The following is an 18,727-nucleotide window of genomic DNA, read 5'->3' on the forward strand; positions in this document are numbered from 1 at the left end:
TGCAGAAATCATGGAACTCCCATGACTGCTCTGACATACATTGGCGTCCAATGTCTGAGACTCTGAGACCACTAGTAAATGATTGTTTTACATTTTTCTTGAATTTAATACTTATTTGTTGTAAATTTTATAATCAGCATAACAATTTTAGCAAAATGATTTGATATGTTCTTCATTTGTTGTATCACAGAATAAACTGAAGCTCACATAGACATAAGTTTGTGCAAAATCTGAGAATCCATGTTAAACCCAGCATGATTTCACAACATTCCAAAGAGCATCTTGTGATATTACTAAATGCTTAGCCTTTTCTGTCTTCAAATGTCCCTGTAAATGCTTGATAGGGTTTAGGTCAGGTGACTGTGTAGCACTTGCTTTTCTTTGGTCTTTAAGTAGTTGTTGCAAAGCTTTGAGGTTTCAAATTTGTACAGAAAAACATTCTATTAAACTCAAGAAAATGCAAAACAGAAGCATTATTATTAGCGGTCCAGGTCTCCACTGTAGATGTCCCTTACAAGTGTATGTAAACTTCTGCCTGTATGTACGTGTGTATGTGTGAGACTCTGTCTCCAGTTTAGTGTGTCCTTCATCATTCCAGCACTTTGATTTATAACTGCATGTTCTTTTGCTCTCTTACAGTACCATGTTTTCACTTTTAATACTATGTTGAGCAGTGCACGTTGAGCAAAAGTCTCTGCATCGATTGTCTCTGTTGTGTTAGGATACAGCAGTGGAGCTAAATCTCGGTGGACTCGATCCTCTCCAGGCGAGAGGGGCCAGGCCATGGGGGAGCCAGCTGGTTAGAGGACAGGGATTTGGAGTCTTCAGGGGCAGGAGTGAGCGTAACAGTAACTGGGACTGATGTTGGTACACTGACTAGCGGTGGAGACGGTCCACCCATCTTGGCCCCAAGCTGACCAACTCTCTCCTCCAACGCCTGGTTTTTCTGCAGTGTTTCTACATAGCTGAGCTGGAGCTGCGCCTGGTACTTGAGCACACGCTCCTTCTCATCCCGCCATGTGTGGCGTTCCTGGGCAAAGGCAAGTGCCTGAAGCTCACGCTGTTGCCTCTCCAACCGCAACTCACCCTGAAGCCTCTCCAGCTGCTGTCTCAATTCACCCGCTTCTTGCCTCTGCACCTTGGCCTCATCACTCTGCAGGCTCAACAGGGCATCTACCATGGGGCTCAGTGGGGACAGTGGTGTTAAAACCTCAGGCGTGCGTGGTGAGTGCAGGCCTCCCCAAGGCAGGCTGCTGCTGAGGCTTGCTGCTCGATCACCAGTGTAGCTCAGTTCACCCAGAGCTCGTTTTAGCCCCAGTACCTCGGCCTCAAACACCATCAGCTTGTCCCGTAGGATGGACACCTGAGAGGAAAATTATGAGGGAGAGAGTGAGGTAAAGATTTGTGTTTATTTTGTGTACATATTTTCTGTTTGTATCTTATTAAAAAGACCAAAAAATAACAATAGATGAAACTTTATCATGAAGACTATACTATATATTCCCCTATATTACAAATTCTTAATGTACAAACCCCATTTCTGGAAAAGTAAAAACAAGAATTTGTGATATATATATATTAGAACAATAATTTAATAATTTAAACAATTAAAGAGTATAATTCATTGGAAAGGTGAGGTAACATAGTAGTACACATCTGTGTTCCAGCTTTTATTGTGTGGCTTTTTCAGTGCAACTATAGGGAATCTTTTATTGATACCTTTGTCCATTAAATAAAGGCATTTTTAGCATAAACAATCTAGTTAACGCATTTAGTTTGCATATACAAATAATTTCAGGCCACCAATCATAATAAAGTGTAATATCCTTTCTAGTACCTTTTTGAATGGTTGCAATGGTTTACACTTGTTTTCTTAAGCATACCTCTTTCAGCGTCTTCTTTAGCTCTCCCTCACACCTCTCCAGCTCACAGCTCTTCTTGCTATAGGAATCCTTTAATCCGAGCATAGCCTCCTCCCTCTCTTTCAGCTGGGCATTGAGCTCTTTGAGTTGGCCCCTGAGGGCTACCATCTCTCCCGCTCGCTGGGTCACCTCATTTTGACTGTCTCTTAGTTGCTGCTTCAGTAGGGAGATCTCGCCCACTTTTTGACAAACCTGCCCGATTCAAAACAGTACAGAGTAACAGTCTGATATGTAGGACCAAAGAGAAAAGTGTATACATAACACACATTTGCAGTTCCTAAAGATAATGCATTGTTCATTTTCATTTTTACAGTTAAGATCAAAAGGACAGATATACCATGTTTTGGGGACTTAAATGATTTCTGCAACTGTGTCTTTTGGTGTGACTAAATAAATATTCAGAAATTTTAGTTTTAGGGCGCCCAGGTGGCGCAGCGGGATATTCCGCTGGTGCACCAGCACAGAGATTCTAAACTTCTTGGTTCAAAACTTGGAGTGGGTTAAAAAGGGTTCTGCTAAGGGGTCGGAGGAGGCGTGAGCAGCAATATACCCACCTCGACTGCAATCATGGATCACCCAGCAGAGAAGACAAATTGACTACACTAAATTGGGAAAAAATGGGAGAAAATGCATCAATAAAAAAAATAAAAAAAGAAATTTTAGTTCTATGTTGATTTTGTAGTGTGATTTCTAAAAATATGACAAAATTTGCAGGGTCAAAATTTCATCATTCAGCTACATGCTGCAGCCATTTACGCATCAGTCAGCCCTTTAGATAGTCATTAACAAGCTTTTGGCACAACTCTAATTGAATCTTTGACCTCACAACTTAGCAGAATTGAATGAGTTGAACCAAATATCTTGTAGAAAGGGAAAAGGGTAGTGGTAGCTCAGCAGTTAAGATACTGGACTAGTAATCAGAAGCTTGCCAGTTCCAGCCCCACCACTGCCAAGTTAACCACTGCTGGGCCACTGAACAAAGACCTTAACCCTTAGTTGCTTGAATTGTATTCATTCATCATGGTAACATGCTTGTATATGTCAGCTAAATGCTGCAAATGTAATGTAAATTTGCTATATGAACATAAATGTGTGAACTAATTAAGTTTAGGTGTTTTATGGAACGCTCACTGCAATCTGCAGATGTAATAAACAGTTATATGCTTTTAATATTTTAACAAAGACCCTTTCTTGTTAAAAAGCAGGCCTTTCTAGGTATACAAAGACATGGTTGGCTACTTTGATGTGAAGAACCGTAACTGGCCTGAAATGCTAAAAGTCTGAGGCAACAGACAGACGAATGCTAATGTTCACCTTTAGTGTTTTTTTTATTCAATTTATCATTTTTCTTTGTGTATTTGGTTAATCCAATCCAATCAATCCCCACCCTGTATTTTAGCAAAATAAATTAGCATTAACTGGCTAGCTCAAAAAATCTCTTTGAGTTTTGTGTGCTGCCCTATTTTACTGAAGAGATTTACCATACTTTTTATTTTTAAACACCACTTTATCCTGGTCAGGCTGCAGCAGGTCAGGTTCCATGGGAAAATACTGGGTGCAAGGCAAGAATACTCTGGACAAGATGCCAAACCAAGACATAGCCAGTCATGTCTGTGTAGTCCACCTGACGGTTGATAGCACTGCTGAGATTCAAACCCAGTGGTGGGCTAGCATGATAGACCGTAATAGGCCACCTAAGCACCACTACACCTAACTGCTCACCTCCCACTTGGTTTCCTCCAGACGGGGCAAGATTTCAGCCTGCTCCTTACGATAGTCTAAGCACTTCCTCTCCAACTCTTCCCGCTGGGCCAGTAGGGCACTGATCTCCTCCTGGAGCCGGTTTTTGTCTTGCTGCAGTCGGCTGATTTGGGCCTGCAAGGCCTGCTGGGATCGTTGAGCCCGCCGGGTCACCTGCTGCAGTCGCCCGGCATAGTTCTGTCTCAGCTCCTCCATCTCGTGCTCCCACACTCTCTGTTTCTCCTCAAACACCTGCATGATGGCCGCTTCGCTTTGGTCCAGGTTGCGGCGCATGTGAAGTACCTTAATGAAAATTAAGCAGATGAGTGATGTGACAGTAATTAGAATTAGTGATGTATTAGATTCAAAAGTATTGTAACTTGGTTACATCTTCAGATGTGAGGATTTTTTATTGGTAATTCCCAAACTTGGAGATTTTGGTTTTGGTGATACTTGGTCTTAAAAAGTTTTGAAACAGTTTTGATGAGACATGGACTCCACAAGACATCATAAACGATGCACACATGTCTGGGTGTCCACATAATTTGGAAAAAAACAGGAGTCGTCGGACCAGTCCACCTTCTTACGTTGCTCCATTGCCAAGTTCCAACGTGTGCCCACTCTACGCATTGTAGGTGCTTATGAGATGTACAACAGTCTGCATTGTGACTTGTCTACGAATATGCAGCCCCTTAGACAGAAGGTTTCAATGCAGTGTGTTGCGACACATTCATCTTATCACCAGAAGTAAAATGATCAGCAATTTAGCCTGTCCAAACCCGACGGCGTAGCCTTTGGCATCAATGAGTCTTTGCCACCTAACAACCTGTCGGTGGTTTCTGGCTTGTCCCTCCTTGGACCACTGTTGGTGGGTACTCACCACAGCTACAGTGTATCACAAAAGTGAGTACACCCCTCACATTTCTGCAAATATTTTATTATATCTTTTCATGGGACAACACTATAGAAATAAAACTTGGATATAACTTAGAGTAGTCAGTGTACAACTTGTATAGCAGTGTAGATTTACTGTCTTCTGAAAATAACTCAACACACAGCCATTAATGTCTAAATGGCTGGCAACATAAGTGAGTACACCCCACAGTGAACATGTCCAAATTGTGCCCAAAGTGTCAATATTTTGTGTGACCACCATTATTATCCAGCACTGCCTTAACCCTCCTGGGCATGGAATTCACCAGAGCTGCACAGGTTGCTACTGGAATCCTCTTCCACTCCTCCATGATGACATCACGCAGCTGGTGGATGTTAGACACCTTGAACTCCTCCACCTTCCACCTGAGGATGCGCCACAGGTGCTCAATTGGGTTTAGTCCATCACCTTTACCTTCAGCTTCCTCAGCAAAGCAGTTGTCATCTTGGAGGTTGTGTTTGGGGTCGTTATCCTGTTGGAAAACTGCCATGAGGCCCAGTTTTCGAAGGGAGGGGATCATGCTCTGTTTCAGAATGTCACAGTACATGTTGGAATTCATGTTTCCCTCAATGAACTGCAGCTCCCCAGTGCCAGCAACACTCATGCAGCCCAAGACCATGATGCTACCACCACCATGCTTGACTGTAGGCAAGATACAGTTTTCTTGGTACTTCTCACCAGGGCGCCGCCACACATGCTGGACACCATCTGAGCCAAACAAGTTTATCTTGGTCTCGTCAGACCACAGGGCATTCCAGTAATCCATGTTCTTGGGCTGCTTGTTTTCAGCAAACTGTTTGCTGGCTTTCTTGTGCGTCAGCTTCCTTCTGGGATGACGACCATGCAGACCGAGTTGATGCAGTGTGCGGCGTATGGTCTGAGCACTGACAGGCTGACCTCCCACATCTTAAACCTCTGCAGCAATGCTGGCAGCACTCATGTGTCTATTTTTTAAAGCCAACCTCTGGATATGACACCGAACACGTGGACTCGACTTCTTTGGTCGACCCTGGCGAAGCCTGTTCCGATTGGAACCTGTCCTGGAAAACCGCTGTATGACCTTGGCCACCATGCTGTAGCTCAGTTTCAGGGTGTTAGCAATCTTCTTATAGCCCAGGCCATCTTTGTGGAGAGCAACAATTCTATTTCTCACATCCTCAGAGAGTTCTTTGCCATGAGGTGCCATGTTGAATATCCAGTGGCCAGTATGAGAAAATTGTACCCAAAACACCAAATTTAACAGCCCTGCTCCCCATTCACACCTGGGACCTTGACACATGACACCAGGGAGGGACAACGACACATTTGGGCACAATTTGGACATGTTCACTGTGGGGTGTACTCACTTATGTTGCCAGCCATTTAGACATTAATGGCTGTGTGTTGAGTTATTTTCAGAAGACAGTAAATCTACACTGCTATACAAGTTGTACACTGACTACTCTAAGTTATATCCAAGTTTCATGTCTATAGTGTTGTCCCATGAAAAGATATAATGAAATATTTGCAGAAATGTGAGGGGTGTACTCACTTTTGTGATACACTGTATGTATGACCTATGAAGCCATTTCAGTTTCAGAGATAATTCAACCAAGTTGTCTGGCCATAACAATATGGCAAAGTTACTAAGGTATTTAGCCTAGTCACATCTTCTGCATTCAACATTTACTACAAGTTACTACCATCAGCCCAACGATTAATGTATCCCGGACCAAGACATGCACCAATATTTAAAAATAGAAATTGCCAAATACATTTTGTGTGTGGTCCTAATGTTTTGGCTCATCAGCGTATGTTGGTTATAAGTTAGCTACGCTACAAAAAAAACTGATTGGAATAAAGGACTTTAAGGCCATGTTTTCATGTTATACAGACTATCAGGGGTTACGTCAGCTGCCACCTTTATATTTGAACACTGCTCCAACAGACTACCACAGAACATTCCCATCCTACCTCTTGTTCTTTCTCCCACAGTCGGTCTTCCAAGTCCTGTATTATGTCATCCGATGATGGGGAGGCATGAATGGCAGGTGGCAAATCTGCCAGGTTACAGAGTCTATGATAGGATGAAGAGCTCTTTCCCGAGGATGAACGTCCACTGTCGGAGGCGTTTAAGCCATTCTGGTAGTTGGACTTGTCCAATTTGTCTGTACACAGTCTGTTAATATGGTTGGTAGAGGCACTGAAGGGTCCAAGGGATGCTCCAACAGGAGCATAGCTTGAACTAGGGGCAGTGTAAGTGGGCAGGCTAGTAAAGGAGTTCCTTCCCGAGTCGGTCATGGCACACTGTGCTCCGTCACTTTGATCCCTCTCTGGACTTTCATGCTCGGTAAGTGGCTGGGGGTCATCAGAGCCTCCTGTGCCAGAGGCAGAATGAGCCCCGCCTCCACCACCAGCATGTCCCACCAGGTTCTGCATGGAGTGGAAGCTCTTTGGAACTACGGGTTTGAAGGCAGAGGGTCGCACCAATCCAGAATTGTTCTGAGACTAGGTGTGAAAAGAAATAAGTATGGTTATAATACAAGTACAGAAAATTAGGTCATGGAAACGATAAAATACTTTACAGTTGCAATCAAAATGATTCAACCCCAATTATGAATTTGGTTTATTAGCCAAATTTACAAACTTTTAAGCTGTTTGCAGCATTTAGCAGACGCTTTTATCCAAAGCGACTTACACAATGAGCGCAACACAATGAGCAATTGAGGGTTAAGGGCCTTGCTCAGGGACCCAACAGTGGCAACTTGGTGGTGGCGGGGCTTGAACCGTCAACCTTCTGTTTACTAGTCCAGTACCTTAACCACTGAGCTATCACTGGCCCTGCAATAAACCAATAAAACAAGAACAATTGAAATAGCTCAACACAACTAATATAACAAGTGGTTTCTCCAAATTTAACACATTTAAAACATTGCCACTTGCACTTGAATTATTCAACCCTTTGAATAGAATCTATCATAAGAGAACAAATTTGCACATCAGGGGTTGACTTAAGAACACCTGATGCAATTAATCAAGGGCTTCATTAATTGCATTAGGTGTGCTTGAGATAAAACACATCAAATACATTGACCGGCTCAGGGTTTGTTTACTTTGACGTTTGATAGCAAAGGCTCATGGTTTGCAAGTTCAAAGTTAAAGGAAAGCAAAGTTAAAGCTACACTACTGGGGCGTAGCAGAAAGGGGAAGCTATGACCGGCTCCCGTCAGATTCCTGACAAAGAAGGTGGTCAAAAACCCTTGAGCAAAAGACATGATTTGGTGGAAGCAGGTGCTAAGGTTTCAGTTTGCACAGTAAGGCGCATACTAAATGCTAAAGGTCTTAATGCCTAAACTCCAAGGTGTACACCCCTACTGACCCAAAAGCACAGGAAAAGTTGGCTCCAGTATGCTCAAAATCATATAAACAAGCCACAGAAGTTTTTGGATTCTGTTCTGTGGAGCAATGTGTTATGTCTGAGGGAGGAAGAATAAAGCATTCACTGAACTGAACATCCTGCCTACAATAAAGCACGGCAGTGACTCAGTGATGCTCTGGGGCAGCTTTGCTTCCTCTGGCACTGGAAACCTGCAAAGTGGTGGGCAAAACTGATTTAATCAAGTATCAGGAATTGCTAAGAGAAAAGATTATGCTTTCTGAAGAGAGGCTGAAGCTTGGGCATCATTAGACCTTTTAACAGGACAACGATCTCAAGCACACCTCAAAGTCTACCAAGCCTTGATTTCAAAACAAGTCCTGGATGATTTTGGAGTTTGGACTGATGTAGAAGCTGGTGTCCGACTATGCAACACATCTGCAGCAGGTCTTATCAGAGAAAATGTGCTCTACCAAGTACTAAAACGCTTGTCATGAAAAGGTTAAATAATTCTGAGACGACAGTAGTCATTAAAAGTGACATTTTATGCTGAATTTGGAGAAACTACTCTATTAGCAATGAAGGTTGAATCATTTCAATTGCAAGCATATATGTAAAGAGTAAAATTGATCCCAGATCAGTGCTAATAAATGAGCTGAAGGTGGAGGCCAAATTACAAAATCAATAACAAGTGAGAGGCCATAAACCTAATTATTTTGACTGGCTGGTTGTCTGAAAATGCTATTGCTATAATATTACTGCACAGTAAACACACAGGCTTGGCAACAACTTCAACAAACAAATATCTTTCTGTCAAGCCATAGTGAATTTTTTTGTAGAAAGCCACAGACTGAGTAACTAGCTAAGTGAGTATGTTATAGAAGGACAATTACATAAGTATATTGATAGTAACATTTTGAAGCAGCTCAGGTGGCGCAGCGGTAAAAACACACGCTAGCGCACCAGAGCTGGGCTTTCGAATACATCGTATCGGATCTCAGCTCTGCCATCCGGCTGGGCTGAGCGGCCACAAGAACAACGATTGGCCTGTTGTTCATATAGGGGTGGGTATTAAGCCGGATAGAGACTCCTCGTAACTGATGCACTATGACCTCTGCTGGCTGATTGATGGTGCCTGAACAGAGGCGGGGAAAGACTGCGGATCAGGGTGTGTCTCTCCGTACACAGGGCTGATTCGCATATATGCACTCGCCTAGTGTAGGTGACAAAATGCATACAGCTGCTGTCTACGTGTCGGAGGGGGCGTGGGTTAGCTTCGTTCTTCTCAGTCAGAGCGGGGGTCGGCATTAGTGGAGAGGAGCGCAATCGGGCAATTGGACGTGCTAAAAAGTCGGGAAGAAATGCATAAAAAAATATTTTTAAAAATAGTAACATTTTGAAATTTTTGGATCTGATGTGTTGCAATGGGAGGAAACATCCCTTAATTGCTCATTGCAGGAAAATGCAGTATTGGTTAATGTCGTGAATTTGCAGGTCAAAGATACTACCAGACTTTAGGTGAGACTCGCTGGCAAGAGTCAAAAAATGTTACAGAAAAAAAATATATATTAATGGGCAAAAACTGGTTTAAGCTGATAACTGAATAGCCTAGATTATATCAAGAGAAACTACTTTTGGGTTTGAGTTTTTAGTTTCAGCTTGTTACTTGCTCCCCATCAGCATTTAGACTAAAAACTAAAAACTATACAGTGGACCCTTGAGTTACGAACGGTTTATCATACAAACATTTTGGGTTACGAACGATCTTTTTCAACTTAATGTACGAACAAATTTCGGATTACGTACAGCAATTCGTGAAATACGTGACGTCACGAACACGTTCACTCCAACCGTCTCTCTCTCTCTCTCTCTCTCTCTCTATATATATATACGTATATACAGTGAGTGAACATTCAGACAGCGGACGGTGTTTTTCCGGTGTTTTCTTTATATTCTGTAAAATTCAATATTAAAATGTCCCCAAAGAAAGTGCAGAGGAAACGCAGTGCTGAGCAAAATCTATTCCATTTGTTGTGTTGTATAATTATTCCTGCCAGTAGGTGTCACTGTGTATCAGACAGAGGGGACAGTGAGAGAAGAAGGAAATCGCTGAGTAAAGTATTCTTTCTTTCGTGCAATTGCACCTACAAAATATAAAATTATTGAAATAAATAAGGAAATAATAGAGAAATATGACAGTTGTTGTTTCTGGTAGATACATTTTATAAAAAAAGACAAAAATTTATTATGGTGTATGATACAGCACACGTACTGTACTGAAATGTGATGTGAGTTTTTTTTTATGTACTGTACAGTACTGCTGTGTATTATTGTTTATTACAGTAATGTCTATTCTATAATTTAAGATTTAGGGGAAAATATACTTGTATTTATAACAAAAAAAGACCATTTAAGACATTAGAAAGGTTAGGTAAGGGGGGGGGGGGGGGGGGGGTTGGGGCGTCTGGCACGGATTTATTCTATTTACATTATTTCTTTTGGGAGATATAGGTTAATAGAACTAACGAACATTTTGACTTAAGAACAGCCCTTCAGAACCAATTACATTCGTAAGTCAAGGGTCCATTGTAGTTTGAATAACCATGATATGCTCTTCATCACTGAAGGAATTTCTTTCTTTAGAAACACATCAGATCACTCCTCAGCTAAAACATACCTGTTCTGCTTTACCAGACATGGGCAAAATCTTGGGTGGCGTACGACCGTTTGCCTTTGTAACATTGCCCTCTTTGAACTTCACCGTCATGCCTTTACTGCTCTTCTCTCCAGTGTGCATGATCATGTTCCCACGAGTATCCACACCTGTAACCACCAGTACCCTCGGTGCCACCCTGCGGCTCACCAAATTGCCTTCTAGCCGCTCGACGATGGAAGGAACCCTCTCCAGGTTGGAGGAGGCGGTGGTGGACTCACAGCCGGCGAGCTGTGGACGATCTGTGGTGGTGCTGCTGCCTCCCCTATCATCGCTGGAGCACGTGCCCTCTGAGACTGAGGGTGGAGGTGGGAGACGCTCAGCACTGAAGCTGCGCTCTGATTGGCCTCGGCGGGACAGGGGTGGTCCACGAGGGAGGGTGGTACGTGTGCCCACGCTCTTCATTGCGAACTCTTGCTCGCCGGCCACCCCACTGCCAACACTGCCCATGGTGGAGAGGGTTCAGCCTCTCAGTCTGCCACAAGCCTCCTTAAGGGCCATTGTAGTCAGGGTAGTAGAGCCAGCTAGAGGGCACATACACTAGAGCAAAGAGAGAGAGAGAGAGAGAGAGAGAGAGAAAAGAGAAAGAAATAGTGCAATTAGACAGTGGCCTGAAAATCCCCATTCTCATTTAAATTTTGGTATACCTTTACCAATAATGTCCTGGCTTTACATCATTCTAGTATTACATAATCATTAAACACTATGTGACGTGACATCCCCCACACCATAAAATAAATACAATTTTATTTTATTTTGGGGTGGCACAGTGAGTAGCACTGTCACCTCAGAGCAAAGAGGCATGAGTTTGAAACCTTTTTTGCCAGCTGTTCCATGTGATTCATATCTGAAGGGTGCTGTTTTGAGAGGCTGCTGTTTTGAGATCGCTCCACAGGTGTTTGATGGGATTAAGATTCGGACCCAAGACCTCTGACTGAGACTCTGACACTGGGTCCTACATTGTGTAGTCTTTAGATTTCATGATGTCATGCACATGTCAAGGCATCAAAATCCAGAGGAAGCAAAGCAACCCCTTAAATATATTTGAACCTCCACTATGATAAGTATATCTTATCTATATTTATAATGACCCCTCCAAACTTTTGTTTTCACCTCTTATTGGGGGTTTATGTATTAATTTGGAGTGTCAACCCCCCCTCCCCATCCCCACAGTAATTCGAATCATGGTGTTAACCTTAAAACCCCCATAGCCTGAAACAGTTTTATCCTATCATTGCTTATACCAGTGTAAATTCCATTAACTGTGCCATTGTCATTACTATGCAGCTACCGTGTCAGTGCCAGTCCCCCCTGATATGACTTAATCCGGGCATCTCTCACCCTTTAAATCTTATGCATGCACAGACAGACAGACAAAAATCAGACACAGCAGCACTGATGGAGTTTTTAAACACATCACTGTCACTGCTGGACTGAGAATAGTCCACCAAACAAAAATATCAAGCCAACAGCGCCCCGTGGGCAGCGTCCTGTGACCACTGACGAAGGTCTAGAAGATGACCGACTCAAACAGCAGCAATAGATGAGCGATCGTCTCTGACTTTACATCTACAAGGTGGACCAACTAGGTAGGAGTGTCTAAGAGAGTGGACAGTGAGTGGACACGGCATTTAAAACCTCCAGCAGCACTGCTGTGTCTTATCCACTCATACAAGCACAACACACACTAACATACCACCACCATGTCACTGCAGTGATGAGAATGATCCACCACCTAAATAATACCTGCTCTGTGGTGGTCCTGGGAGAGTCCTGACCATTGAAAAACAAGGTGAAAGGGGGCTAACAAACATGCAGAGAAACAAATAGACTACAGCCAGTAATCGTAGAAGTACAAAGTGCTTCAATATGGTAAGTGGAGTGAATGTTATTCCTGATCGGTGAATATTTTGACAATTCTGGTTTATCATGTTCTTAAGTTCTTATTTGAAGTAGCAAGAAGAATGTGAGCTTGTTTGGTGTAACTGCTGGAAACGGCGCTTAACGGTACACCCTTAGTACTGGTCCCAAACCCGGACAAATAAGAAGGTTGCTTTAGGAAGGGCATCTGGCGTAAAAACTGTGCCGGATGCAGGCGAATGGTCTGCTGTGGCTAACCCTAGCGGGACGGCACGGCGGCTCAGTGGGTACCACTGTCGCCTCACAGCAAGAAGGTCCTGGGTTCGATCCCCACAAGTTCTCCCCGTGTCTGTGTGGGTTTCCCCCGGAAGCTCCGGTTTCCTCCTACAGTCCAATGACATGCAAGTCCATGACTGTGCTTGACATTAAATTTGTGAACTGATGAATCTTGTGTAAGGAGTAAGTACCGCTCCTGTCATGAATGTAAAACATGTGTGTAAAACATGACATTAAAATCCTAATAAATAAATAACCTACCCCAAGTGGGAGTAGCCAAAAGGTATCATCGTATGGAGTGGCAAAAAGAATAAAAATATAGACTAGGGCACCTTTATAGCTTGTTAATGTCCTTCCACTTTTTAATAATGCGTTGGACAGTTCTTAACCCGATTTTAGTAGTTTCAGCAATCTCCTTAGGTTTCTCTGCTTGATGCATGCCAATAATTTGACCCTTCTGAAACAGATTAACATCTTTTCCACGACCACAGGATGTGTCTTTCCACATGGTCGTTTAACAAATGAGAAGCTACTCACTGCATCAGTTAGGGTTAAATAACTTGTTGCCAGCTGAAACATAATCACCCATGCAGTAATTATCCAATGGGAGGCTCTTACCTATTTGCTTAGTTAAATCCAGGTGGTGACCCTTTTTTTTGGCCAGGCAGTGTATCTCTGATGCACTATTATCCTTGTGCAACCTATACGAACCTGAATTACCTTTAACAAACTTAGTAGCCAATCACTGTTCATAGTGGACAGGAGCCACCTGTCTGCACATCTGAATAGCACAGTAACATCTGAATCTACACTCCGACCTCCTGAGACCTTAAATTCGTCTGAACAGAGTGTTCTCAAATCTCAAACCTACAACGAGTGGTGCTTTCATGACCAGATTATCTATTCACCATGCACTGTGTAATGCGCCACACACACACACACACATTTTCTACTCATATTTTCCACACACTCCACCAGTGAGGCCTCCACGACCGATCTATTGTGGCTGTGATTTCACTTTGGTGCTATAACAGACACACCGAGGTGAGAATCCCGATACTAAGGGGCGCATCACTAAGGGGAGCAGTAACCGTGGCCCCTTTTTCTCCTCGCTTGCATCCACATTACATAATGCGCTCGGGATCCGTCCTCTGTTGGATTACACGGGAGAGAAAGAGGGCATCGCTGGCTTCCTCCTCGTTTCTGTGCCATCCCTGTCGTGCTTTACTTCCACTTAAATGAGTCGAAGCTTTGCCTTTCTGTGCCTTTTTATTATTCCGACACAATAGACGTGAAACACCGCCTGTAGATACAACAGTGCAGCTACGAGCAATGCACTACATTAGGTACCATTAAGGATGCTCGGAATGAACGACGCGCTCGCTATGCGTGACACGTACGACGCGATATGTCAGTTCTCAGTCTCGAGCCATGAATGACCACGGTCGCGGTACTTACTGTCCGGAGCCCCGACGATCAGCCAAACGTTTACGGACACGTCGAAGACGAAAAACAAACGCTATCTTCTGTTATCGCCACTGGCTCGGAGTCGGATGATGGAAGCGGCGGCGGATGCGCGTATCAGCTGGTCCACACGCCCACCTCGGCCACGCCCCTCTGTCGCACGCTAGAAACGCCCCTCAGATTCGGGAGGCAGGGCGCATGCGCGTAGTAGGTCGCCCACGGCCACTCGTGGCCACTTTTCCAGATGGCGCCTTTTCTTCAGGCGGGATCAATAGAGAGGAGAAGGTTTACTTTACTGTCAGCTAAAGTGGAAGCACACATCAGTGGAAGTACATTTCAATACAATAATGATAAATGTAGACAGACTGTGTTGTAAAATAAGTGTAGTTCTGTAGTTAATAGGGACAGTGGTAGTTAGGGTTGCCAACTTCTGAACTGGAAATAAGGAACACCCTGGGCTGGTGGGTTGGCGGAAGGCATAGGTTGGGATAGGTAGGGGTGGGATGGCGGGTGTTTACCTGAGCTGGGGGTTGGCGGTTAGGGTTGCACCTATAAAAATATAACGGGTCTTACACCGTCATAGGAACATTATCAAAATGTTTTATTTAGGCTGTTTTATTTTTTAATAATAATAAATCAGAACCATATTTTAGGCAAAACAACATGCATAAAGAATATCATGTAACATTTTTTCTCAATAGTGTAAACAACATTTTTACGTAATCCATCTTCACACTGACATGCAGCCCCGGTTCTGGACGGCATTGCTCAGGGGGGCAGTGAGAAGATGCCCAACCCAGCGCCCCCATAGCACCGGCCCTGCTTGTGTTACTTTAGTATCTAAGCCGGATTCAAACCTCCGGCGGGAAAATATGTGCGATGCGCTCTGCCCACTGCGCTACTCAAACAGCGGAGTAATACACAGGTTGTTTTGCTGACATGCCTGCGCACACACGGTGTTACTAAGACTAAAAGTGAATACTGCTTAAAATAATAACCAAACGCTTTCTAATTCCTGTCTCAGTCTAATCTGCAGCATTTCTCTCCCACTGATAAAAAAAACGTAACAAAGCGCGTCCCGTATCAGTTCAATACTGAACACGACGTTTAGTTTCCAAATAAGGAACGATTCCGTATTTCACGGGACGGTTGGCAACCCTAGTGGTAGCCTAGTGGGTAGAGCTTTGGACCATCAACTGATGCTCGCCTACAAAGCCAAAAATGGACCAGCTTTGGACCATTTGTAGTCTAATCAAACCCCGCTCTGTACCACACAACCTCTAGTCTCGCTCGACTTGATCCTCCACCCAGGACTCGAGGAAGATGAGCATCAAGGCTCTTCTCTGTACTTGCACCCAAGTGGTGGAACGAACTCCCTCTGTCTGTCCAAACATATATTTAAACATATATTTCATACAAATGAACAGCTGAAAGAAAAGGCACATAAAGAAAGAAGTCCATTTTTGTTATACTAAAAAGTTTCCTTTTACACATGAATGTTCTACAAAGACACATAGCTTTATTAGGTAATGTGGACTAGACTATGATGTCTTTTGTGCATGCATAAGATTTAAAAGGTGAGAGATGCCCAGATTAAGTCATATCAGGGGGGGCTGGCACTGACACGGTAGTTGCATAGTATTGGCAATGGCACTTAATGGAATTTGCACTGGTATAAGCAATGGTAGGATAAAACTGTTTCAGGCTATGTGTTATGGGGGTTTTAAGGTTAACACCATGGTTCGATTACTATGGGGGGGGGGGGGGGGGTTAGGGTTAGGGTTAGGGTTAGGGGGGGTCGAGTGACGCTCCTAATTAATACATGGACCCCCCCCATAAAAGGTGAAAACAAAAGTTTGGAGGGGTCATTATAAATATAGTGGAGGTTCACAGATATTTTAGGGTTGCTTTGCTGTTGTCTTTAAAAAAAAGCAATTAAAAACTCACCTCTTTACTAAGCACTTAAGCTGACTTGTACTTACTAACGCTCTTATTCATTTCTTGCAACAAAAAAAACAACAACAACAAAAAAACCTTTGGTTCTAATAGGTTTTAGCAGAAATGGGTTTTTTGGACTGTTGTTTATTTAAACTAGAGTAAGGTAATGTTTACTATAAAAGCTCTTCTGTAAGTTGCTCTGGATAAGAGTGTCTGCTAAATGCCGAAAATGTAAATATAAATGTAAATCAACTAAAAGAATCTCAGCTCTGCCATGCAGTTACTGTTGGGCCCTTGAGCAAGCCTCCGATTTCCTCCCACAGTCCAAAGACATGCAAGTGAGGTGAATTGGAGACACTAAATTGTCCAAGAGTGTGTTCAATATAAACTTGTGAACTGATGAATCTTGTGTAATGAGTAACTACCGTTCATGTCATGAATGTAACCAAAGTGTAAAGCATGACGTTAAAATCCTAATAAACAAACAAACTGACAAAGAAACATGGGACCAGGATGTACTTAGCTTATGCAACATTCATCCTGATCTCACCAGGCATGGCAGCATTGACTGTAGCAGGAAATAATTTACACATGGCCATAATCTAGTATTAGAGGTATGTCTAACTTGGATCTAATTTTGATTATATCAGCTTCAATTTAATTCAATGTAACGTCTACATGTTCACAAAGGGGTGGCTTGGCGAGTAGCACTGTCGCCTTACAGCAAGTAGGCCCTGAAATCGAGTCCCAAGTGGAGTGATCCGGGTTTGCATGTTCTCCCTGTGTCTGCATGGGTTCATGTCTTGAATGTAACCAAAGTGTAAAACATAAAGTTAAAATCCTAATAAACAAACTGACAAAGAAAAATGGGACCATTACTACTATAACCATTCTCAAATTGTAATATTAAAAAAATAATAATGTATTTTTAAACTCAGAGAGTGTCCTGTCCTGTCGCAATCATCAAACAATATCGTGTGAATCAGACTTTAAACTGTTTACACTACAACGATTGACGCAAATGGCCAGCGACAACCAAATGTTTTTATTTAGTAGTAGTATGCTTTGTCATTCCTTATTTAAAACTGTACACCATAACAGTGCATGAAGATTTTAACTGCTTGAGTGCAAATGAAAAATTCCAAGATCTCCAAATCCCAAGTCGATCCCCCAAATCAAAAGGTCTTGAAAAAAATCCCAAGGAGTGGAAACTATCCTGGTCAGGCTAGTGTCTACAGCACTTGAAATTAAAACTTAACTGATGCAACCAAATAAACTAGAAAATTACTGAATGTTCTACTCACCACATTTAGAGTCGACTTGTGATACTTTAGTACAAAAAGCATAAAATTAATCTTTCCTGCTCTTCAAAATGAAGGTTTGTGTGATGGTAAGTGACCACTCAGAGCTGTACATCGTTTTGGCATGCTGATAGCATGAATAGTTATAAAAACGTAACTAGCTAGCATTTCAGGACTGGACGTTCCACAATGAAGTGGCCGACGGCCTCATGGAAAGTGGTGGCTTTAAACCAATAAAATAATATAGTAGTAATTTCTTTTGACATGTTCATAAGCCAATGACAGACAAATTATTTATAATCTTTACAAGCATCTGGTTAGCTTTCAAGGGAGGACGAATATATTTGCCCTAAAACCAGATATATGGACACCCTAGCTTTTCAGTAGTGGCACACATACACACAAGCCAGTCTAATCATGCACTCGAAAATGTTGTGATTATAATTATACTCTGTTTATTCATCTAATTGGATACAAATATTAAGTGTACCACCAGTTGTCCATTTTGTTGTGGTGGGCAAAATACACTTTAACGTAAGCCATGCAGCATTCAGCCTTTATCTCATTAGGCATAGTCAGACTGGCACTGGAAGATCGAAGCAGGAAATGTTTTAGAGGTATGTCTAACTTGGATCTATTTCTGATTATACCAACTTCAATTTAATTCAGTTTAACATCTACATATTTGCAAAGGGGTGGCCTGGTGGGTAGCACTGTCACCTTACAGCAAGAAGGCCCAGGGTTCAATTCCCAAGTGGACTGGTTCAGGTCCTTTCTGTGTGGAGTTTGATTATCTTCCCATGTTTGTGTGGTTTTCCTCTGGGTGCTCTGGTTTCCTCCAAAGACATGCAGCCAGGTTAGTTGGAGATTCTAAAATGTGGCAATTGTACATACAGGACATACATAGAATTACCAAATATTTTTGTAATATATTTATGTACTGTATGTGGAGAAGAGGGGTGAATACGCTTGGTGAGAGATGTGATTGTGTGAAAGAATGTATGTATGTATGTTGATGGTGAATAATGTTAGTCATATTAGTGAGTGCATGTATGTACTGTATGTGGGGGGGGGGGGGGGGGGGGATACTTTTGGTGAGAGATGTGATGTTAAGTTTATATTTTTAATTTCAGTGTGTTTGTGATAAAGGGGAGTGTATGGGAGGAAGGAGGGATGTAAAAATGAGAAATAAAGGAGTGAGGCTCAGTATTGCTGTGGATTTTA

At 42.7% G+C, this 18,727-nt stretch overlaps 1 protein-coding gene across 2 annotated transcripts; it reads right to left on the minus strand.

Moving 5' to 3' along the window:
* Nucleotides 1-255: 255 nt before the first annotated feature.
* On the minus strand, nt 256-14,336 carry lzts3b (leucine zipper, putative tumor suppressor family member 3b). Of its 2 annotated transcripts, none has more exons than XM_062998268.1 (6): nt 14,259-14,336; nt 10,629-11,204; nt 6,550-7,083; nt 3,645-3,965; nt 1,884-2,114; nt 256-1,363 (listed from the first exon to the last, which is right to left on the minus strand). In XM_062998268.1, the coding sequence occupies exons 2-6, from the start codon at nt 11,112-11,114 to the stop codon at nt 737-739; spliced, it is 2,199 nt and encodes a 732-aa protein (XP_062854338.1). In that variant the 5' UTR covers nt 11,115-11,204; nt 14,259-14,336; the 3' UTR covers nt 256-736. The 2 variants fall into 2 exon arrangements, with proteins under 2 accessions (XP_062854338.1, XP_062854339.1); XM_062998269.1 differs by lacking the exon at nt 14,259-14,336 and adding an exon at nt 13,419-13,483.
* Nucleotides 14,337-18,727: the final 4,391 nt, after the last annotated feature.

This window comes from Trichomycterus rosablanca, chromosome 7 (assembly GCF_030014385.1).
Source record: "Trichomycterus rosablanca isolate fTriRos1 chromosome 7, fTriRos1.hap1, whole genome shotgun sequence".
Taxonomy (NCBI): Eukaryota; Metazoa; Chordata; class Actinopteri; order Siluriformes; family Trichomycteridae; genus Trichomycterus; species Trichomycterus rosablanca.